The sequence below is a fragment of the Uloborus diversus genome, chromosome 4 (assembly GCF_026930045.1).
Source record: "Uloborus diversus isolate 005 chromosome 4, Udiv.v.3.1, whole genome shotgun sequence".
Classification (NCBI taxonomy): Eukaryota; Metazoa; Arthropoda; class Arachnida; order Araneae; family Uloboridae; genus Uloborus; species Uloborus diversus.
Window position 1 is genome coordinate 61,390,367 of NC_072734.1, and position 24,437 is coordinate 61,414,803.

At 34.2% G+C, this 24,437-nt stretch overlaps 1 protein-coding gene across 1 annotated transcript in view; it reads right to left on the reverse strand.

Moving 5' to 3' along the window:
- The window catches only part of LOC129221165 (RNA-binding motif, single-stranded-interacting protein 2-like), a 144,132-nt gene that overhangs the window by 17,113 nt on the left and 102,582 nt on the right, over positions 1–24,437 (reverse strand). The window contains exons 10-13 of the mRNA XM_054855615.1: positions 23,719–23,759; positions 20,257–20,437; positions 18,518–18,610; positions 13,653–13,778 (exon numbers count right to left, since the gene is read on the reverse strand). Of these exons, the coding sequence (XP_054711590.1) occupies positions 13,653–13,778; positions 18,518–18,610; positions 20,257–20,437; positions 23,719–23,759 (441 nt within the window). The remainder of the gene's footprint in view (positions 1–13,652; positions 13,779–18,517; positions 18,611–20,256; positions 20,438–23,718; positions 23,760–24,437) is intronic.

Genomic DNA, 24,437 nt, shown 5'->3' on the forward strand with positions numbered 1-24,437 from the left:
AACGCACCATTGGTAGAAAGCATGAATAATAAGCAAAAATTGAAATCCTAGTTTTTATGTAAGAAGTCATACCTTTTTTTTTTCTTTTTTTTTTTTTGCAAATTGTTATTTCATTTAAATTTGTCTAATGAATGTGTCTAAATCATGTGTCCTAATAGATTTGTCTAATTTTTTTTTCAACAAAATATGCTAATGACAATAATAGTCACGATTTCCAATTTTCTGCAACTGACTTGAAAATATTTTTAGGCATACTAATTCTTTCTGGATACCATTCTCTTCCCCAAGTAGATATGTACTGGTCTTTAGATGAGTATAAAAGACTGCCAATAATTTGGAAAAGCACAAGTGGAATCAGATTTAAAAACATAAAACAAAATATCCATTTATCCGATAACTCTTGTCTTGTTAAAACAGACAAGTTTGCTAAATTACGCCCATTTTTCCTGCATATAAAAAAAGAGATTTCTACAATTTGGAATCTTTTCTCAAAATTTGTCAATTGACGAAGAGATGGTGCCTTATTTTGGAAGGCATTCATCAAAAATATTCATAAAGGGAAAGCCAGTAAGGTTTGGATTCAAACTTTGGTGTTTGTGCTAATCAGACGGATACCTTTTCAAATTCATTCCGTATGGAGGTGCTGAGACTAGCAGTAATCAACAAAAAATGCCATTAGGAACAAGTGTTATTATGAAATTACTTAACGTTGTTCCAAAACCTGAAATGCACAGAATATATTTTAATTACTTTTCTTCTTCCTACAGTTTATTCGAAATTTTGAAAGAATTTTTTTTTTTGTATCTGGAACAGCTCGCGAAAATCGCATTGCTGAATGTGTATTGGATGACTCCAAAAATATGAAAAAAAAAAAAAAAAAAAAACGTCGGGGTTCTTATGATTTTGCATTCAACAAGGATGTGAAGACATTGGCTATCAAATAGAACGACAATGCTGTAGCAACGATTGTTACCAATAATGGGACCATTTTGTAAATTGTAAATGCCAAACGCATAGCTGCATTGAACAAAAGGAAATTTATATTTCACAACCGAACTTTATTTTGGACTACAATAAGTATATGAGAGGCATTGACTTGCATGACAATGCTATAGCAAATTACCAAATCAGAATTCAAAGCAAAAAATGGTGGTGGCCATTATTTATAAATATTTTTGATAGTGTGATAGTGAATTCATGGAAGCTACATAGAATTGCTAATAACACAAAAGTCCCACTTACAGACTTTAGTGATACATAGCGATTGCCTTAAGCTGAATTCAAGGACAATCTATTTGGTGAAAATACGGTACAAATATCGCATCCAAACAAGGGTCGTCCATCATCCACAGCTCTACCGAAAGAAATACGGACTGATAGAATTGTATTTACCATAAATGAACACAAAGAAAAAGCCCGCAGACGATGTAAAGTGCACAAAAACCACACGATTTATTTGTGCCTCAAATGCAGTCCATTTACATCCAAAATGCTTCGAAAATTTTCATTTAAAAATGTAAAAAGTTCGACTAAGAATAATATTGTTCCATTGAAATTAGGACTCGACCGATGCATCGGCGTCGATGGTTCAACAATTTAGCCATCGGCATCGGTGGCAGATGCTAACTTGCAGAAAGCATCGTCCCATCGGCCTTACAAACATCGAAAAGCCGATGGAATTGGCCGATGTTTTCGAAAAAAAAGACCTTTTGCTGTTTTACTTTTTAATGCAAAGTAAACGGAGTTAATGTTTTCATATAAAATTGTTTACTTAAAACTTCAGTATGAATTTCTATTTTAGTCACCCCTGAAAGAGTTTTTAATACTGCATTCAGGTACCAAACAAGTTAATTATTGCGTTGTTTCTTGCGGCTGGATGTACGTATGTATCTCTCATAAGTCATATAACTCAAAAATGGTAAGCTGTAAAAGGTTAAAATTTTGCATGTGGGTTGTGCGTACATTCCAGTTGTGCACTTCCCTTTTTGTTTTTGATCGGGTGTTCTAAAAAGCCTATTTAATCATTTTTTTCTGGCTATTTATTACTTATTTGCAATACAAAACTAATATTGCGTCTCAGACTGACGATAATTTGGCGATACACTCTATAACTTAAAAAAAAAAAAATCGATGCACCAAAAATGAGAGATCCGATTGAGACGAAAATTTTTGGATAGGAAGACAATACACTGAATATTAAATGATTAAATTCTTATAACAATTAAATAATTTATGTCAGAGTTACAGTAACAAGTTCAATAACGTATTGACCCGTCTCTAGCCTAGATACAAGCTGAAGCACGACGTGGGAAATACCGATAAAGCTCCCGGAGGTTGTCCTGCGGTATTTCTGGCTAAATTCGCTCCAACTGCGGGACGAGGTTATCAATATTCCATCCCATCATAGCCCAGACATGCTTGATGGGAGAGAGATCTGACAATCTGGCAGGACATGGAAGAGTTTGACAAGCTTGCAGACAGTTCATGGCAACATGTGCCGTAAGGTTATTGGGCAATATTGAAAACCAGCCGAGGGTACTGCAAAAGGAACGGCATCAAAACAGGTCTTAGGATGTCGGCGACGTACCACTGTGCAGTAAGTGTACCTCTAATTACGACCAAAGGGGTCCAGTTATCAAAGGAAATATCGCCCCAGACCATAATGCCTTGTTGAGGACCAGTGTGACGTGCAAAAGTAATACCAGTATCCCTCCTCTGCCCTGGGTGTCTCCAAACACGTCTTCGATGATCGTCCGCTAAAGACTATAAATCCCCAGTCGGCAACATTCCAATCTAATCGAGCCATGCACCACTGTAATCTGGCTAGGTAGTGTGAAGGCGTCAGTGACAGGTGGCATAATAGGTCTGCGGGAGGGTAAATTTCGTTGTCCCAACCGTCTGTAAATGATCGTGATGGACACTGGTGTTTGGGTTGAACGTCTGATGGTTCATAGAGATGAAGAAAGCGCTGTGACAGATGATCGGACAATCCCTCTGTCATCATGATCTGTTGTGACCCTAGGTCGACCGCTAACTCCTGACGCTGAATTCTGCCATTTTCCACCCATCCTTGCCAGCATCTTCGAATAGCCGCATCGCTTCGACTCAAATGACGAGCGATCAACCGGCCTCTTTCAATCTAATGATATGACCTCGTTTAAACTATGACAGTTGCTCGTAATGAGCACGAATCATGCGACGAGGCATTTTTAAGTTGTTGAAAGGTAATCTGAATTGCAATCAAACCGAAAGTTTTAGCAACTATTGAAGAATTGCTCTTATATACATCTGCTGGATGCGCAGTTTCGATGAGCTAGAGATCAAACTATCCATTCATTGGACACCAAATTTTAATCATTTGCACATCTGGTCAAAACTATGCATACAAAATTTCAAATCAATCGGATGATTGCTTCTTGATGCGTCGAGTTTTTTTTTTTTGTTAGAGTGCATATTGCCGAATTGGAGACCATGGAAATAAATATGAGATGGCGAAGCCGGTTTTTGTATCATTTTGATAGATTCCTGTTGAATCGACGGTAATTTTTAGAACACTTGCGTGCCCCCTCCCCCTGCCTGTATTTCTTATATTAAACTCTAGTTGCATTTCCGAGTTGTTTAAAACTAACACCACTCATAAAATTAGAGATTTTTTTTTCAAACGTAATCTATTGTTTAGGAAGAATTTAGAGCATTAATGTAAGAAATTGATTAAAGACGTTTTGAATGGTGACATAATTCGGAAATCAAAGAAACTTTTGAATTTTTTCTTCGGAAGTGCTGAAGTCGACTCAGAAACTCTTCCGAGGCGTTGGTGGTAGCGGTTCTGTGTAAATCCGAGTAGCATCAACTCATCGGCCGATCATTGAAATCCGATCAAACTTTGATCGGCCGATGATCGGATTCTGATGAGTTTTCATCGGAAATTGCTCCAATATGTCTCATCGGCAATAGTAGAATCCGATCAGCGGAATTCGATGAATTTTGCTCCCTATACCGATGAGATTTGGAGCAACATACGAGCAGAGCTGTTCCGAGGCAATGAATTTTGGATGAAAATACGATGAGATTTGAAGCAATATACGAGCAGTGCTGTTCCGAGGCGATGAATTTAGGATGAAAATACGATGAGAAGTAGTAACAACTGCGATATAGGGACAAGCAAGAGGAAAAAAAAAAAAAAAAAAAAACAGTGGGAAAGGGGGTCCGCCATCTTGGATGATCACGTGACCCTTCCGCCATCTTGAAAACTTTTTGGAAGGGTATTTTCGGATGACGTCATTTAGGACAATTATTTAATATATTTTAATTTTTTATAATAACTTGTTTATTTAATTTCTAATTTAACAACTTTTGACGAACCAGATTCATGAGCTCAATCTAAGTCGCTTAGCCGGGAATCGAACCCTTGACCTCTGTTATACGAGATTCATATGCTAACCACTAGACAAGTAACGCTCTTTCCAAGGAGAAAAATAATGTATTAAATGGAAATTCATTTGTGGCGCCATCTATTGGGGCAAGGCCATGACAGATTTCTGAACGGATAGAGAGAATTTTATGCAGTGAATATACTTGTGGCGCCAGTTAATGAAGAGTCGGAGTCTATCATTTTGCCCGCAAACCGAGTCGGAGTCAGTAATTTTGGGAGTCAAATTGAACAGAATGGAATTGTTTTGGAGATAGAGAGAAATCATTCAAGAGTCGGAGTCTCATTTTGTTCTCAATTCCAGTGAGGTAATCGGGGTTGGAATCCTGGAGTTAAAGTTGAATTGATTTTGCAGCAAATCGGAGTAAACCCTTCCAAAATCCAGGAGTCGGATTCGGAGTCAAAGTCTCAGTCATTTTTCCTCCGATTCTCAACCCTGAATGTTGATCCGTACAGCCTTACGTTTGATCAATAGTCGGATATTCGAATAATAAAAAACTTATCCTATTTTAACAGTTGGGGGAGATTTCCAAAAATTTTAGATTGGGAAAATTTTTATCGGAAAATTTAAACGACCTACTTTTTTTAAGATAAAATGTAACTCGGCAAATTTTCATCAGAAAATTTGATCGTTAAGATCTCTTTTTCCAAGGAAATGTAGCTCAGCAAATTTTCATCGGAAAATTTGATCGTTACAATTTTGTTTTTCAATGAAATTTCGCTCGGAAAATTTTCATCAGAAAATTTGATCGTTACAATCTCTATTTCCGATGAAATGCAGCTCGGCAAATTTTCATCGGAAAATTCGATTGTTACGATCTCTTTTTCCGATAACATGTAGCTCGGAAAATTTTCATCGGAAAATTTGATCGTTATGATCTCTTTTTCCGATAAAATGCAGCTTGGCAAATTTTCATCGGAAAATTTGATCGTTACGATCTCCTTTTCCGATGAAATGCAGCTCAGCAAATTTTCATCGGAAAATTTGATCATAAGGATATAGTTTTCCGATAAAAAACAGCTCATTGAAAACCATTCTCAGATTCTGATCGCAACGATATCAGCGTGCATTACGCGATGAGTTTATGAGGAATCGATGATCGGCAGAGCAAAATCCGTTCAGTTGACGCTACCTGGGAAACAAATGAGGCCGAAGTTGGGAACGAAGTTTAATGTTGTGAGTTACTCCAAAATCAGCAGGTGCTCCCCTCCCCTCCGCCCCTCCCTCGTCGTTTCTAGCATTTCTTAAATACACTGATGTGCAAGAATTAAGGACGAAGTCGAAAAATTAGCATATCAGCTGAGCGAAGAGGCAGAGCGGACAGAGAAAGACTAATCAGGAGATTAAGTAAGGTGATGTACGGTAGCACATGCGCTGATATGCAGGCAGACCTAATGGGGGAGTGTCTGAGTAGTATAAAGCATGTTGTCGGTGTAAGATCAGTATTTCTGGCAAAGAGATTGCACGCCATAGAGCAGTTAAAATCACACCGAGTAGCTGCCTCAGCAAGAAATGGCGAATAATCAATCTGTTAGACGACATCTGGATGCTTTTACCTGAGGTCGAATCATTGGGAAGTTGGAGGAAGGCAGCAGTGGGACAAGTGTGGCTGCAGAGTTTGGAATTGTTCACAGCATCGTTTCACGACTTTGGAGAAAATTTCAAACTACAGGAACAGCTATCCGGGGGTTCAGTAGTGGTCGTCCACGAAGAACCACACCCGCAGATAACCGGTATATTGTCTTACAGGCCAGAAGAAACAGGCGGCAGACAGCAAGAGAAATCGCTAGACACACGACACAGGCGACTGGACGACCAATATCGCGTTTTGCCGTAGCCAGAAGACTGCACGGTGGTGGTCTGTTTGCAGAACGCCCTATACGGTGTGTACCTCTAACGCTTGCCCATCGGAGAAGGCGTTCTCTGTGGTGCCGGGAACACTGGAATTGGAGAGACAATGAATGGGGACGAGTACTCTTTACAGATGACAGCAGATTCAGTCTGAGTAGCGATTCTCATCGCATACTCATCTGGAGAGAGCGGGGAAGTCGCAATCATCCCTCGAACATCATTGAAAGGGACAGGTATGGAGGTCGCGGTGTTCTCGTTTGGGGAGGTATCATGCTTGGTAGTCGTACAGATCTTCACATCTTCGACGCAGGTTCAGTCAATGGGACCCGTTATTGTAACGAGATTCTTCTTCCATATGTGCGTCTTTTTAGAGGCGCTATGGGTCCGCAGTTCCTTTTCATGGACGACAATGCACCATGTCATCGCACAGTAGCTGCGGAACAGCTCTTAGAAAGTGAGGATATTGAACGTATGGATTGGCCGGCACAATCTCAGGATCTCAATCCCATCGAGCATTATGGATTTTCTAGGCAGACGCTAGCAGCTGGTACCTTACCACCAGCAACGATTCGGGAGCTTCAATCAGCGCTGCAAGACGAATAGGCAGTAATGCCTCAACAACTCATTGACACCCTCATTCTCAGCATGGGCAGACGCTGTGAAACCTGCCTAGCAGTCGGGGGAGGTCATATCCCCTACTAAAGACCGGATGTTTCTTGCTGGACGCCCATGACAGGGATGTTTCAGCCTTCAGTCGCATTGCGCTCCATGCTACTTTTTCAATAAAGCTTCTTTTTATCCCTCTGGTTTCTCTTTTAGTAAGTGTTGCTTACATTACACATGTCCTTACGTATTGGGGATCTTACGGTATTAAATGTGTTGATTTGAAAAGCTTTTGTACAAAGTTATATTGAAAAACCGTCTCGTCCTTAATTTTTGCACACCAGTGTATTTAGCGATTATTTATTTTGCTTAAGAAATGTCATTTTACGTATTTCTAGTTCTTGTTTTATCTTTATTTCGTAATGCGCCATCTTTTTTGCATCATTTATAGCGATCGATTTTTCTATTGTAAGTAACTATTTTCATGTATTTTTATAAAATCAATGAACGAGTTATTTTCGTTTTCATCATATTTTTAATAATATGTTATAGAAAAGTTTCAAGGATTTTCTATTAAGCAATTATTTAAATTTCAGCAAATTATTGTTAAATTGAAAAATTTAATTTGAACTTGTTTGTAGTATTTCATAAAAAATTTTAAACAATCAAATTGTTTGATATTATGTGTGCAAACATCATATCAAGCAGTATGTATATTCAGTTATTATTAACTTGGAGTAAATATCAAGCTTGTTTATTGTAGCTGCGTTTTAAGAACCTCACTCTTTTCATGTCTATTTTTTTTTTCAGAAAAATTTATGTCACTGTTATAGCTTTTATGAAAAATGCAAATTTTTTAATTCATAATTTTTAAATAAGTGTAAAAATATTCCTATAACGATTTAATATTGTAATTTATCTGTTACCTTTTTTGTTTAATTTCATGACTAAAAATGTCTACATGCAATCTTTCCTCTTTAATTTCGTAATTTGTTGACGGTTTCATATTTTTATTCTTAATTTCTTTCGAATGATTAAACAACATAATTTAAAGTTTTTTAACTATGTATAGTGTACATAATCCATACATTATTACAATATTGCTGAAATCTTAGTTATATTTTCAATAAAAAAAAATCAGTTGGTTATTAAACAGTGTCTTTGTTTTTCTTCCCTTTTTTTCTTTTCTTTTTGTTTTGGCTGTTGTTCTTTCTCTATCATCATACAACAGTCAAAAAAGAGAAGCATAACTACATCCTATATAGATTGTCCGTAGTACGATCCAAAATTACGGGGACAAGCTGCATAAAACTTTACCCAGAATAGTTCACATTACCGAAGCACATCCACCTTCAAAGGGTCACCTTGAGGGACCATGTACTTCTGCCAGTGTTCATATAAGTTTTGGAAGCACTCCTGGGAGCCTTTTTCGCAACCTAATATGATGCAGCTTTATTTTCTCCGGACGGAAGAAAGCGGCGTCCATGCAAATGTTTTTTTGCTGGGAACATGTAAGAGTCACACGGAGCTAAGTCCGACGAAACATTATATTATTTGTTTGTCGTATCATAGCATTGATCAATCAAACCGTGCATCCTCAACATGAAAGTCTCTTTCTTCCCCACGATGAAGTTAAAGCAGCAGCGCAAGAGGCTTTACAGGAGGTTGCGAAAAATGGCTGCCAGGAGTGCTTCTAAAAGCTATACGAACGTTGGCAGAAGCGCATAGTCGTTCAAGGTGATTATTTTGTAGATAGATGTGCTTCGGTAATGTGAACTACTCAGGGTAAGGTTTATACTGTTTGTCCTCGAACTTTTAGATCATACTACGTACGTATGAGTTTTCAACTTTCTATTTCATAACGTTTCTGAGTGACACAAGTTTACGCGTATAAATACGTCACAAGAGAACTTGCGATAATTAACTGAGGAGGTGTTCAAAATGTATATTTTGGTCATCTATATGTTCTGTGGTACATATGCGTGTACAGATGTGCCGAAAAAACTTGTGAAGTTTAAATTGGGTGATCGTAAAATAGAAATTAGGTCGAAATTTGATTTTTTTCTTTTTTTTGTTTTTATTAGAAGTCCTTATTCGTAGAAAGGAAGTAGTGTGAAATTAATAAATGATCCTTTAAATCCCTGGCAATCTTATAACTTTATTTCCGTTAGATTTTTTTTTTGCCATCGGCCAACGGCATCGGCAATTTGGAGGAAAACCATCGGCAATCGGCCCATCGGCCATCTTTGAACAATCGCCAACAATCGGCATCGGCCCATCGGCCAAAAAATGCCATCGGTCGAGCCCTAATTGAAATATTTGTTCATTGATTTGGCCAATGGTGCGTATAACAGACTTGCCAACCTTATGAAAAGAAAAAACGGGAGATCGAGTCAAAGCTTTAAGGGAGAAAAAGGGAGATTTCAAACGATGCTATAATAAGTAAAAAACACTATTATAACAAGTATTTATTGAATTTTTTCATGAAAGAGAATTCACTCCTATAATTGCTCTTATAAGTTTGTAGATATTTCTTTTTTTCAGACATCGCTAAAGATGAATGTTAAACTACAACGCACGCTGTAGCTCAAGACGCAAGATGAAAACACGCGGCGCAGTTAGCATGCGTCTGAAAACTGAACGATACCGCAAAAACGGCAACGGCGCATGCGTGAGATAGAAGTGGAAGTGCCACCAAACACCATCTCCGGAAGCACTGGGGTCGACACTCCGAACGCACCCATCGGATGTTTGCCACTCACCTTGCGTTCGACGAACTTCACCGGTCGACCGGTAAGTAACCGGTTACTAACCGCAGCATCCTACGATCAACCGGTTACCGCATCCGTTACCATTCTAAGCAGTTGATTGGAGCACGTGGTCATTAGCTGTCACTTGATTAACTAACCGGTCGTGCTCGTCGAACGTAAAGCTCACTGAGCAGTGCGAGTTTGCTCGGCTAGCCACGCCATCTATTAGGGCTGTGAGTAACTATTTTAAGGAAGAAAATAAAGTTTAATTTAAAAAAAAAGAAAAAACCCGAAAAAGAATTAAAAAAACGGGAGAAATGGATACCCAAACATATAACCGGGAGAATGGAGTAAAAAACGGGAGTCTCCCGTGAAAAACGGGAGAGTTGGCAGGTCTGGTATAAGCACCATTTAATTTTTTTTTAAATTAATTATTTTTTATGCAAGAAGCTTTTTTTTTGTGTCTTAATGGATGTATTTTAAACCCAATTTTAAGAAAATATTACCACATTTTATAAAATTTCCATGCTCGGCCTGAAATGGGTTAAAACAAAGGTTCTAAAAAATTATTGCAAGCTTTAAGAGTAATTTTTAGAAGTAGTCCTCCACCCTCTAAGTATTTTTCTCTTTAAAAATGAATATCATTTTGCCCTATGTTTAATTTATTAAACACTTAAATTTAATGTAGAGATTAAATAAGCTAAAAACTTGGATATTTACACTTCATTTGTATTGATCAAATTAGGGCTCTAAGATTGGCTCAAATGAATAACCAATTCTTTATTTATCGCCGTATTATCAAAATAGCAAGCATCACTAAATGAGAAACCTCAATTATACAAAAACTAGCAAAAAGACCCGGCGTTGCCTGGGTTAGCAATAATTATGATACACACGATTCGTTAGTTGCATTCGTTTTCTGTTTTAAGTGAAAGAACTTAAAACACACCCTTTTGACATGATTTAAAATTTAACTTCTTCCTTACTCATAAAACTAAAGTAGCAGTAAATAAAAAGAGCAAAATAGTATTCATTTAGAAACGAAAACACGAAATTTAAGCGTATACAAATTTGAAGAATTTAAGAAATATGAAATTAAACTTCACATGGTTAAAAAGATTTATCAGTTAATACTTATTTTTTTTTACATGAAGTCTTACCTTCTCTGTATGTCTATTGAAGAACGAACTGTTTAAAAAAAATGTAGCCGTGGCCCATGATCCCCTTAAAGTTGCTTTAGTTATTTTGGAAAATTTCAATTATTGTGGGTTCTTGGTGCGATTTAAAATGTTACCGAATTTGCGGGAATCGTTTTGGGATACCTTGGATAATGCTCCCCCTCCTTACTTTGTAAAACGGTATGTTACTAATTTTTGTTGAAGAGATATTGTCGCCATATGCTAAGATACTTTTGGTCACCATAAAATGGCGCTAAACAATTTCATCCGAAATGTTTCCAAAATAAGTAGTAAAATTTGGCGATGGTTTGAATTTGTGCACAAAGTCACATTAATGGAAGTTTTTGTGCTGTTTATGGATTTGCCTAATTTAGTTGCTGGATTATTTTACAGTAAAAAAAGTTTTTAAAGATTCTTTGATTGACGATATTTTGTTTACATGGTGAAAGCTGACAAACATTATTACGTAGTCTTTGATTTTAAAAACCGCGACAGTTGAAAAAAACTGCCAAATGCATCCACTACTGAAATCTTTCTGCATAAATTTTGGCGAGGTTTCTGCTGTTAGATTGGATAATGATTAAAAAATCCAATCAGCACAAATAATTTTTAAAAAAACCCATTAATTACACTCAAGTTCCGTTTAAATGGAAAATAATCAACCAAATCTAGTTATTATTAGTCAATCTTGGGGAAAAAAACGTTACTTTAAGATTTAACTTGAGAAAAGCCTCAAACAGTCAGATGAAACACAAAAACATTCAACAATTCTAACTATGAACTGGGAGTTGAGATGATACACTAAATAATGAATTGGGTTGAGGAAAGCCTTCGAACATGGAACAAAAAAGCCCATACCTCGTTTTTCATACAACTTAGAACTTTCTAACAGATGCCATCTTCAGCAGAAAAATAAGAGCTTTCTTTGGACACATAATTTTAATATGTGCACCTTTTTTTTAACCATCATATTGGGGCATTTATGCGAAAATTTGGACAAATTAGAATAAAAAATAAACTATCAAACGGATTTTTTTCGAACTGGTTTACAAACCTCCCCAGTACCAAAAAGAACAAACGGTGAAAGTTTCAGCCAAATCTGCCGGGTAGTTTCTGAGATCTTAGGGAACAAATTTACCAAAGTCCATTTTTATATATATAGAAATGCAAGATCAACAATCATAAAAATTATAAGCATAATGAAGCAATAATTGGAATCATTTTTGTTTCAGTTTGATGAATTTTATTTCAATGTTCAGATGAAAAACGTTAGATAAAAATATCATGAAGTTGTGCAATGTCTTATCAAAAGATAGTTATTAAACTATATTTCATTCATGCAAGTAGAGATCTTCATGCAGTATGAATATTCTAAAACATGCATGTGTTAGACAAATATAGAAATATTTACTTTTTGAGAGCAACAGTTTGTGTCTAAAGAATATCGAAAACTACCAAATTCCTTTGCTTAAATACAATGATCCACAATGAGAAATGTTACATTACAAAAACAATTCGTCCAAGGATAAACTAAGAGTAAAATAATATATAGAATTTGTGCAACATATTTAAACCAAAAAGAAAAAAAAAATCTATTAAATTACTTCTTTTAAGCACTAATTTTAAAATTAGTTGTGTGTGCATCTGTTTCACTTGATACAGCCAGAAAGTAATAAAAAAACTTGAGTTTTGTCCAATTTTTTTAATAAAACCTTAGAATAAATTTGCTATCAAGGAATTTCAAAATTCAGTTCATTCTTCATATAAAGTAAATAAAATATCCCCAAAGATGCAAGGCTCAGATTTAAGAAGAATATTTTTATCATTTTGTCCTTTTCTACAACTGTAAAAAAATTTGCGTATAGTGCAACGAAAACGTTTGTCATCACTTCAATAGCCGAGAAGTTTGAAATCAAATGATAATAAATTGCATCATACATGAAAGTAACTCAATTTTCAAGTATTCTCCAGAACATGTACACAGTAATCATCTTTCCCCTGCCTAATTTAAGTTTAAGCAGTTTAGGTTGGAAAAGTATAGATGGCAATGTGGTTATCTCTTGAGAAATTTCGAGCCAAGAAATTAAGCATGGTGGTAAGAGAGCTAAGTAGAAGTGATTTAAGATTGCTGTTTTTGAAAATTCATTCACATATCTTGCTAGATGTCAGAACTTAATTGCGTCCTAATTTTCACTTCAAACCTGACAGACAGTAGCAACCCTGATAGTAATCAAAAAAAAAAAAAAAAAAAAAAAAAATTCGAACTTATTTTTCAAAAAATGTAACATATTGTATCATACAAAGGATAACGACACACAACTAAAAAAACAGCATGGAGAAAATACAGGTTTTACGAAACAGTAGTTTCAAGTGATTTAGTCTCAAGTATTACAATATGTGCAAAAAATCAATGTTTTGTTTACTGGCCTGTTTTTGTTTTGATACTTTATAATGCATACTTAAAATTTTGGGAGATTTTCTTCTAAATCATTAAATTTTAATGATATGTCACAACTGATTATATCCTGCACCCGTGCACCAGTAATGTAAGCTAACTTTGTGCAAGTTTTGTGGCAAGAAAGAGCATTAAATTTAGATTTTAAATCCATGACTAAAAAGTTTTCAGTAAATTTTGAGTTGTGTCACTTTTTCTGCCAGGGTGCAATATGTATTATAATTTTTTATGCAGAGCATTACAAGGTGACATTTACGGAAAGGTTAATTCCGAATCAAAATCTTCAAAACTATTTTTGTTACAATATTAAGCAGACATCATGTATGAGAGTTGGGGAGCACTGACAGAGCTACCAGAGAAAATAAGTCTTGACATCATTGCTTACTTCTTGAAGAGCAAGTTGAGGTGCCTGGGCTGCAAGGAGATGAGCAGCTGCCTGAGGATAAAGGTGAGGGTGATGAGCCGCTCCAGAAGCGCCTCCTGGATACCCAGGAGTAGCACCGGTCATGTACTGCAAAAGAAATTTCATCCATCACATTCAAGCATATATCCTTTAGATTTTAAGTTAATTAAACCAACTTTTTTTACATTAGATTTAGTGTCTAACTTAAGAATTTCTTATACTTAAGATATTTAAATGAATTTTAAGTTGCTTTTTTGTTGCATATGCATGTCATTGCTTAACGGCTATATCACACTTCGCATGAATGGACAGTTGAAGTAAACAAAGAAGGTTGCATCTTTGTCATTGACATTTGCTTTATTTTTATGCTTTTTTTTGTTGAATTAGCAATTTGTTCATATTGATAAGAGTTAGTTGGTCACGATTTTTGTATATATGGAATTCAATTGCTTTTTCAGCGGAAACTGCCGTTTAAATGGTAGTTGACACAAAAAGAAAGCTTACTTTCTTCTTACAAATATCATTTTTTTTAAAAAGAAGATTATTTTTAATACTGTTTTAGAAAGAAATTGTGTAAGTCAAAAAAGTTTTATAACTCCAAAAACATTAATACATCCACATATTAGCATTGGCTGTATATATATTTACTTCCAACTACAAGCAGCAGAAAAAGCTTATGTTTTAGAATAAATTTTGAAAATTGAATTAAAGGGTATATTTTTCAAAACTCACACAGCTGAAAAGTTAAATATGATATACAATAAAATCAATTTCAGATAACCTTAAATTATTTCAAAGCAATTTTGATTAATAAAATGCCAGGCACTATGAATGTATGCAAAAATAGCAATTATAATACACACACAGTGCAAATAAGCAGAAACTTAAGAACATCAGCATGCAAAATCACAGTGTACAGTTGACATGAATGTAAATAACGTGCCCTGTAATATTTTACGTAGCTCCCATTGCAAAATCCTGCATTATTCCTACATAAACATATTTACCGTATATACTCGCGTATAGGTCGATCTCGCGTATAAGTCGACCCCCCCTTTTTCAGAGAAAAAATCCAGAAAAATCTAAAACCCGCGTATAAGTCGACCCCCATACTTTCCAAAAACATCGCGAATTATTTTCAAAGAAATTTCAAAATAATGAACACATTTATTTACAAATAAAATAGAAATTAAATAGGAAAACATTTCTAAAAGCCTTCAAACTCGGATTCCGAGTCGGACGCAAAAAAAAGTTCATTAAAGTCCGCTTCCGTCATCACCGCGTCATCCTATACATCGGCGGCAGCAGAATTCATAGACTAATAATAAGAGTAGACCGAGCTATGGCAACCCTTTTGCTGCTCATAAACCAAACCATGTGACTGGTGGATATCCTAGCAACAGCGGGCGTTAATCGTAGCAGACGATCAACGCCAACGCGAAATAAAAATAAATAGAATTTATGGAACATGGAAGAATGATCTTTTACGGAGTCCGATTTGTAAATTTGTTATTCTAATTTGTAAATATTTTGTTAATATAGTGAGTTTTTCGTTTAGATAGTATTGTGCATTTTCTTTATTCAATTTCAATAACTCTCTAAGCAATAAAAGATGCAAGCGACCAAGAAGAATCAGCAAACGGTAAGATTTTTACCTACAGTTTCAATTTAAGATACCGATTAGTACATTTTTGCGTTAACGCAAAACGTTGACGCCATTTCGTTCACGCCAACGCTGACAGCTCCAAATGAAATAAAAGTTACCGAAAACTGATCAAAAACTATTACTAATGTCAAAATAATGCATAACTAAAAGAAAAACAGTTCAATCTCTGCACCTGGAAGTTTTTTTTAATGAAAACACATTGTTTTAAAATACATGTTGAGTGCCAAACTGTAGATAATGCTGCCATCTAGCAACCATGCTGCCAAAGTCTTCGCCAAGCCCTTCCACTAGTCACATGATACATCTATGAATCAATTTTCTTCATCAGCAAGAATGAGAAAGCTCGGTCTACTCTTATTATTAGTCTATGGCAGAATCGTCAATGATATCAAAGGATGCGTTCGACGAACCTCACCGGTCAACCGGTAAGTAACCAGTTACTAACCGCGGCGTTTTAACCGGTCGCTCCCGGTCGTGCTCGTCGAACGCACTCTGTCTGAATGGCGTGACTGTTGACGATAAATATTTTAATACGTTTCACGATATTTGTTAATTGCTGATTTGATCCTTAATAAAGAGGAATAAAATTATCTTTACTTATGTGTATTATTTAGGTTTTTTTAGTTATTATTTTTGAATAAGTTTACTTTTTCACACTAGCAACTTATCAGCGACTACCTGTAACCGCACATCGGCATTTCTCGTAGCTTCCCAGCTCTCGTTGATCGGAAATTTTTTTTCGGAAAATTTGACCCGCGTATAAGTCGACTCCCCTTCCTTTGATCTCATTTTTTGGACAAAATTTCTCGACTTATACGCGAGTATATACGGTAGTTAAGTTTCTTACTGACGTTCTAGGTCAAAAGAAGATTTCTCTCATAAAATTTGCTGCATTTTGAATTATAACAGAATATCTTGAGCTGAAGGAAAAATAATACAATATAGCCAAATACAGAAAACTTATTTTTTGCAAAGCTTTGTAGGACAAAAATTTCTTCCAAAACTATTGGCTGTTCAGGGAAAAATAAATTTTCTGGACAATTCCAAAACTATTGGCTGTTCAGGGAAAAATAAATTTTCTGGACAACAATGCACAATGGTGTAAATAAAATATTCTTTTCAAAAGTGCTAAGTATCAACAAAATGAATTATAGCCTTTCAAATTTATTTCTAGGTGAGACATACAATTTAATGCTGATACAAAATTAGAATATATAAATCTTTACAAAATGAGCCTATTTTCAAGTAAAATAAATGTGAGATAGAGTGAAAAAAACATGTTTTATAAAATAAATATTTTACCGAATCAAAATAAGAAACCACAGTACAGCTGCATAGAAGTCTGAGATTACAGTACTTAATGTTACAAAATACTATGTGTTCTTAACTCTATAAATGATAAGCAACAAAAACCCTGAGCTTTAAAACTTGGCTTAATATAAGTAGATTTTTAAAATACTTTCCGGTATGGTAGTAACAAATAAGACATCTAATTTTTAAAATTTCTAAAATTCTCTTTTGAAAACAAAAGTCGCTGCAGAGGTAGCATTTTGTTCTTTTAACAATCATAGATGGCAGAACTTCCAAAACGGCTTTCTCTGCTGGTTCAATTTCTAGCTCAAACTACTCTAACTTTTGAGCTCAAAATGGAATTTTTGTAAGTGTTTTATTACACTAAAACAATCAACTATTTTCCTTAATTTTCCCTGAGATATTCTCTCTCAATCTGATTTTTGCAAAAGATTCAAAATTGTTTTTGAATGAATGAACATTAATTTCCTGCCATAGATGAGAGGTGTGGACAAATGGGGGTACCACCCACCGCAAAATAAAAATTCATTAAAAAATGTTTTCACTTTAAAATCTATGTCTAGGTGATAAATTAAAGCCACTCATAGTTATTTTTCATCATATTTCCAAAATATCAATGGCTTGTGCTGGAAAGGATTAAGAACTAAAACTCTACTATTTAGCAAAGTATGCATCTTGCTGGTTTTCACTTTAAAAGTGAAAGATTCCACCCATGAAAAACTTTCTAGAACTTTTATAAATAAATGTTATTATTCACTTTTGAATCTGAAGACTATCAAAACAATGCAAGAGGTATTAGCTTCACTTCTCAATCTCTGAGCAAATGTTTTCTTTTTTTGCTGCAACATTATTTAAAAAGAAAAATTAATTTGGGACATCAAACCCTAACAGAAGAAAAAAATAAGCATACAACTATCCATTCCATGTGATTCCTTCAATTGTGTAAGCAAACAGTTGCGTGGAAAATTGTTTGATTTGGAATGGTAACAGCCTGTCAACTTTCCCTACGAGGAATGGGGAAGAAGCAATGAGTAGCCACTGAACTACTGCCAAGGAACTATCTTAGAATTTTGATGCTTTGATGCCCCCTTTTGATGGGACTTATACTCCCTACTTTTGAATAAAGCTATTTAAGTGCATAGTACATACTTTTGCACTAAAAGTTCTAAATTTAAATGTTTTTTCTAACCTTCATTGAGTGTTTGTTGATCTTTGAATTCGATGTGGCAAGGTTTAGCATAGCGCCATTTTTTGTTACTATCACATTATTCAAGTTCTTAATGTGAAGTAGGCATGCCTTATTAACTATTGCAACTAGAATTAACTGTGATATCAGCTCTTTTAAATAAGGACTGTCAAAAACAGGCCAGAAATGTTTTTTTGAAAAAATGCCAGAAGCTACCAACTATAATGAATCGATTCTTCAGCATATCAATTAAGGCAACCCGCAGCTTCCGCTGCCAATAAAACTGTTATAATCAATATGGGACATTTCACCACACATGGCATATTCACCTGACATTGCTCCAACAAATTTCCACGCATTCCATTCCATGCACCATCGGTAAACTGTTGAGCATTTTCAAAATCTTGAAGAAGTAGCAAAGTTGGCAGTTGATTTTTCTGCATTTTATCCAACGTTCTTTTATCACCATAGCATTCACTTGTTTCCAGATAATTCTAGATAAACATTTTGACTTTGATTTTTGTTTTCTTGGTATGGATATTTTTCTGACTCAAAAAAAAAAAAAAAAATCCACAAGCTTTTGCACTTACTGAATAATACTACTCATAGCTTACATTCAACTCTAAGCAATTTTAAGCTACTTTTAAGCTACTGGTTAAAGTGAATTAGGTAAGAGCAACTTACCGAAGTCCCTGAAAGCTGCAGCTGAGAGAGATGGGCGGTGATCTGAGGCATTATATGTCCATAATGCAGAGGATCTAGGGAGGAGGGAATCATCTATGGAGAGAAGAAATAATTAAAACATCTTTCCATTAAAACAACTTTCACCTTAAATTTGTTCATCCTTTTTCACAAATCAAAATAAGCAAGATAGTCAGGAGAGAGGAACAACAATATCAGATGTGCAGAGTTTCTATTAATCTACACCTGTTTCTAAAAATGTTTTCTTTGCAGTGTTTCATAAATTTTTTTGCCCTCCATCTCATTTCAATGTTCACCATAAATATGCATACAATACTTTTGCATTTGGTCATCCTTAACTTACCTTAATGTATTTTTAGCTTGGCAATGATAAGCAGTTTTAAGGAAATTAAAATTTAAAAATAACAAATAAAAGTACATGAAATACACTGCCAGCTCAGTCAATTCCAGCCGAGGACTGCAGTTTCGTGCTTATTAGCACTCATCAGCCCGGCTTAGGAAGTAACTGAGCTGGAATTGGAAAACCTCTCAAGAAAGCCAAGAGTGCCAAACAAACTGGTAGCTAATATAGAATTAGCACTGACAAAACAAGTGACCGAAACAATGGTTTGGTTCAACTTGAAGAGAGCTAATTCTATATTAGCTATCAGTTTGTTTGGCACTCTTGGATTCCTTAAGAGGTTTTCCACCTCCAGCTCAGCCCCTTCATAAGCTGGGCTGATGAGTGCTAATAAGCACGAAACTGCAGTCCACGGCTAGAATTGACTGAGCTGACAGTGTATTTCATGTATTTCTGCCTTAGCCCTGGCTATAGGGCGGTAACTTACTGAATACAACAAATAAAAGTGCAATAAAACTTGTACAACACGTTTTGACTTAGATGGACACGTTGTTGATGATGTTGACATGTTGAAAGAACACGTTGAAGATCATGTTGTTGATGATGTCAGATGAACATGTAATCTCTTTCAAAAATGCATGAATTATTAAATTTTAAGAGAGGTTTTACAACTTCATCATTGAGAATATTTTTAAGCACTGACACAGAACGACTGTTTTAAAAATTTATATGTGCTTCAGATGCAAGGTATCTCAAACAAATAAAAATTTCTAAAGCAGTCGTCTATGTCTCAATACCCATCATCATATTTAAAAAATTACTGTGGTTCTTCATATTATTTCAACTTTAAAGGAATATACTTTGTTTAAATTTACTAGGTTTATTAACTTACTTTTAGACTCATAATGAACTAAATCCAAACTACATAAGAGGAGCAAACTTAACCAATTTCACCCTTTGGTGGAGTAGCCTATCCATTAAGAAGTTTTTGCACAAAAGTATAAAACATAGAAATCATAGAACTGAATTACAGATACTTTATTCTTGAACTGTTTACTTTCATTGTTTTGCATATTCAAAAATGCGAGTATTTCATGCTCTCATTAAAAGAAAATTCTACTAATGCTGTATTACATAAAGTTAGAGTCAATAAATCAAATAGCTTTTCAGTGCATTTCTATAACAGCATTTAATTCTACTTTGGTCACTGCTCTGAGATCACAGGCCTTCTGGCTAAAATTTTCTAAGTCTAAGTTTCGAAAATTGAGAGTACATTTTTTCAAAAAATATCAATTTATGCATGAAATTCAAGTATGTGAGCCCTCACAGCGCTAGAGAAAGAATGCATCTTATCAAAGAGGGAGAAAGAAACTGTACTCACCGTGGGAAGCTGAGTGGGTTGCACGATGTACTGGGTGGGCCCTTGGGTAGCCAACCAAGCAGTGTGCGCAGCAGCAGGATGGGTTGCATGAGCAGGGCCGGGTTGCAATTGGTAAGGGGATACAGGCGTGGAATAGGATCGCTGATAAGAACCCAGGGGACTCACGAGCTGAGAAGCCACCCTAAAGTGCAGGATTGAGCATAAAACATTAGTTAGAACTGTTTGATTTAGGAACAGATTTCAAATTAAATTTTTACACTATTATCATGACAACTACGCAATTTCATACTCATTTTTACATAAGTGCATGCAGACTTTGGAAATTTGGTTGAAACCTAAACGGAAACTTTCTTAGTACTTAGTCTCAAGTTGTCAAATGTTTCATACCAGCATTGGGATTTTTCATAAACATGTAACAAGCATAGCCCAAAATTCGAAGTAAGGCGAGTTTTGCTAAATAAGGAAACGGCAAAAAGTATCTTAAATTAACTGGTGGCCAATGTCCAATCTTCTATTAATCTTTCATTTTATCACGAAGTTGAACAAAATATGTTGAAAAGAATTGACCCAAAAGGTAAAAAAAAAGTAAATAAATGAATAAAGATTTAAGTGTTGATTGAGAAGATGAAAATGTTGATGTAAATAGTTTTGGAAAGACAAATGCAGAAAAAATCACATACACAGCAAATACCAATCAGGGTTGTTTGGTTTAAACCATGTGGTTTTTTTCCAAAATGGATTTTTTGAAATACTTCACTGTTTTTCCCTAAATGTTTTCATGATTTTTACATATCATTGCAAAGAGTAAAATCTAATTGATGCAAACTAGCAAAGTAAAAACTGATTTAACTAGCAAAGCTTTTTAGATAAATTACAGATTTAATAAATTTAGAAACTTATATTTTTTAAGGTAATGCAAATTATTCTAAATAGTTTTTCTTTTGTTTTTTCTTCTTTTTAAGCACTTTTATCATACTTGGCCCGATTGTCACGGAGAAATCTGAGGCCTGGTTTTGCTTATATCTCTGCAACTAGATCACACAGAGACTTCGGGATTTCACTAAATGACTTGCTTAATCTTAAGGTACAACTTTGCGCTGAAAAATTAAAAATCTAAAATAAAATTATTATTTTAGTTAGGATGGAAAACAGCAAATTTCATGTAATTTCATTATTAAATGTTTAAATATAAGACACATTGTTACAAATTTTGTTTCCTTGCAACAGTAATGTTAAAAGCAATCATAATGAAAATTTTGAATCAAGGCTTCTCTGAAGCAAGTATGAAATTAGCAAGCATAAATCTTAGAGAGGAACAAGGATTAAATTTTAGTGCCAACTGCTTAACATTTAGACACGTATATGGGTTTTTCCCCTTTTGCTACCGAGCATTTTTAAGGAAAAATAAGGTGAAGTTTCGTGAGGGTAAAATTTTTTCTAGAAAATACCAAGCACTTTTCATAATGCACTCAAAAGGTGAAAATAACTTTTCTGGGTCAGAAAGGACAATTTAAGAATTCCTGTAGTTTTTGAAAACTCCAAGAATATGACACCACAAATGAAGAAAAGTTCGGTTCTAGTCATTTCAAACCAAACTTTCCCAATAAGAAAAATATGCATGTTTTAACATTCAAAGTTATGATTGAAAGCTAGATAATGATAATAAATTCTCTTCATGACTTGAGCCGCACTTTTCTTTGTTTGTGGTGTCATTTTCTTAGAATTTTCGAAATCTACAGGAATTCATTGTCCTTTCTGACCCAGAAAAGTTATTTTGTCCTTTTGAGTGCATTATGAAAAGTGCTTGGTATTTTCTAAAAAATTCTGTTATTTTAAATCAATGCAGCTTTCCTATTAGGTACATAAATATATAAAGGAGACCAAATAAGTTTTTCTAAAATTACATGGAGAAAAAATCCAAGTAGCTCTTTTTTTATTCATTCAATTATTATTATTTTTCAGTCTTTTGCGTTTCAAAACAGTCCGAAAAGCATATTTCAACCATTTACTGCCTAATTTGCTTAATTACTCAAGGTTTATTGAGATAGATTATGTACCATTGAAACGATGATGAATAGTGTACATAAATTTTAACGCCAGAATAGTTAAATGACAAGAGAAAAAAAAAATAACTAAAGAAATCCAAGAACACTTTGAGTAGGCATAAAATTCTGCTTATACCTGCACACTTTTTGCATCCCCTAAAGACTATGCGATCGAAGCAAGAAAATAAAGTACATAAAATTATGAAAACAGAAAATATTCATGTAACTCAGTTACTCAGTGCTCTTATTGAAAAAAAAAATTCACTTTTCAAAGAACTTTTTTTTATCCCAATATAAAAAAAGAAGTCTCATGTATGAATGGTGGAAGAATCAATAAACATTAATTTTTATGACAGTCTTTATTGTTAAACTATTTTTCATACTGAGGCTTTTAATTAAATTTTTTTTCTTTGATTAAAAAAAATGTATTCCTAAATGCATTAAACCAGGAGAAATAATGTCTATAACGGAAAACATAATGATTTTCCTAAAACCTACTTGTCCTGTTTCTATAATTGTTATCACTGATACATTAGGTAAATAAATTACATGATTTGTAGCTTTTTTATAAATCTTTAAACAAAATATGCAATGTACATCAGACTTGTGATTCATTTGTAGATACTGTAAAATATTTTCCATTTTTAAGAATACATGATTTTAACTTCACTTGTATTTTTATTTATCGTACATAGCTATGATTATATAGAAATTAATTTACAAGAATTTATTCTTGGTTATTTGTAATAGTTAATAATGTCTGATCTGTCACAGTAAATTAATTCTTTGATTATTTATACCAAGGCCAATTTACTTATTGTATTTTTATAATAGTTAAAGATTTTCAAACAATTTTATCCAATAGAAATCTCTACGTATGAGGAAATAAAATGATTTTACTTTTAACAATTTAATTAATTACAAAGAAATTACGTAAAAATATAAATTTTTAACATTTCTTAACAGTTAATTGATAAAATCTTCATGGTTTTCTTAAAATATGTTTTTTTTTTACAAATAGTGAAAAAAAAAAAAAAACAAACAAACCCTGGTTTAAAAAAAAAAAAACTATGTTCAGTTCCAATTTTAATTGCCATTACATTGTTGAATTCCATTACAAAGAAATTACCGTTATAGAAAACTAAATTGAAGTTCACAGTGACATTAATTTTATTGTAACAAGATGTCAGCATATTTTTTTTTACAATTCAAAGTATGAGTTTTATGTTATTGTCAGGTTCAATAGATCTTGTCAATCATCAACTTCAAGGAAAAATGGACTCTTTCATTAACTTACAAACAGAAGTCAAAAATTTTAGTTTTATTTTTTGAAAATTAATAAATGTTTTGGCATGAGCGCTAACTAAGCCTACTCATAATAAAAATATAAGAATAACCATAAAGCACAATTACTTACCCATTCTGATTAATAGTAGTCTGATCATACAACTGAAGAGCCTGTTGAATAATTTGTTCTTTAATTTTTTTTTTTTTTAAAGTAACAGATAATATGTCATTCAAAATATTTTTAAAATATCATCAATAGAGCACTCTAGCAAAAGCTGTCTTAAAAAAGAGGATGCAGATTTTTTTTTTTTTAACCATTGTCTACTGGTAGCTAAGGTGCACATTTCTAAAACAATAGCTTATATGTTTCTTCAATTGTTCCCAATTTTTTTTCTGTGTAGTAGAAGTTCTTAGAATCTTTATAGCGTCTAGGTACGAGGATTTAGAAGTTTCAGCTAAGCAGATAAATGCAGGGTTAGCATAAAAGAATGTCAAAAAATTTATATTTCATAAATTATTACACTTAGCACTGCAAATGATACATAAAAATAAAGATAAACATTTCAAGTTTCTTTTAATTCGCAAATGTTCGATGTGAGAGCCTTTTGTAAAGCAACACGCATCTAACCTGCATTCTAGTTCATTCCATACATTTTGGAGAGTTTCACTGACAATTCTTCGTAATGCTACACATATGCAAGCTTTCATTTCTTGCAATGTTGTAGGCAATGGTGGTGTATAAACAATGCTTTTCACGAAACCTTATAAAAAAAAATTTACAGTGCACGTTGAAGTAATCACGTACGTTCAAAAAAAACTTGGAATGTTTATCTTCATTTTTATGTATCA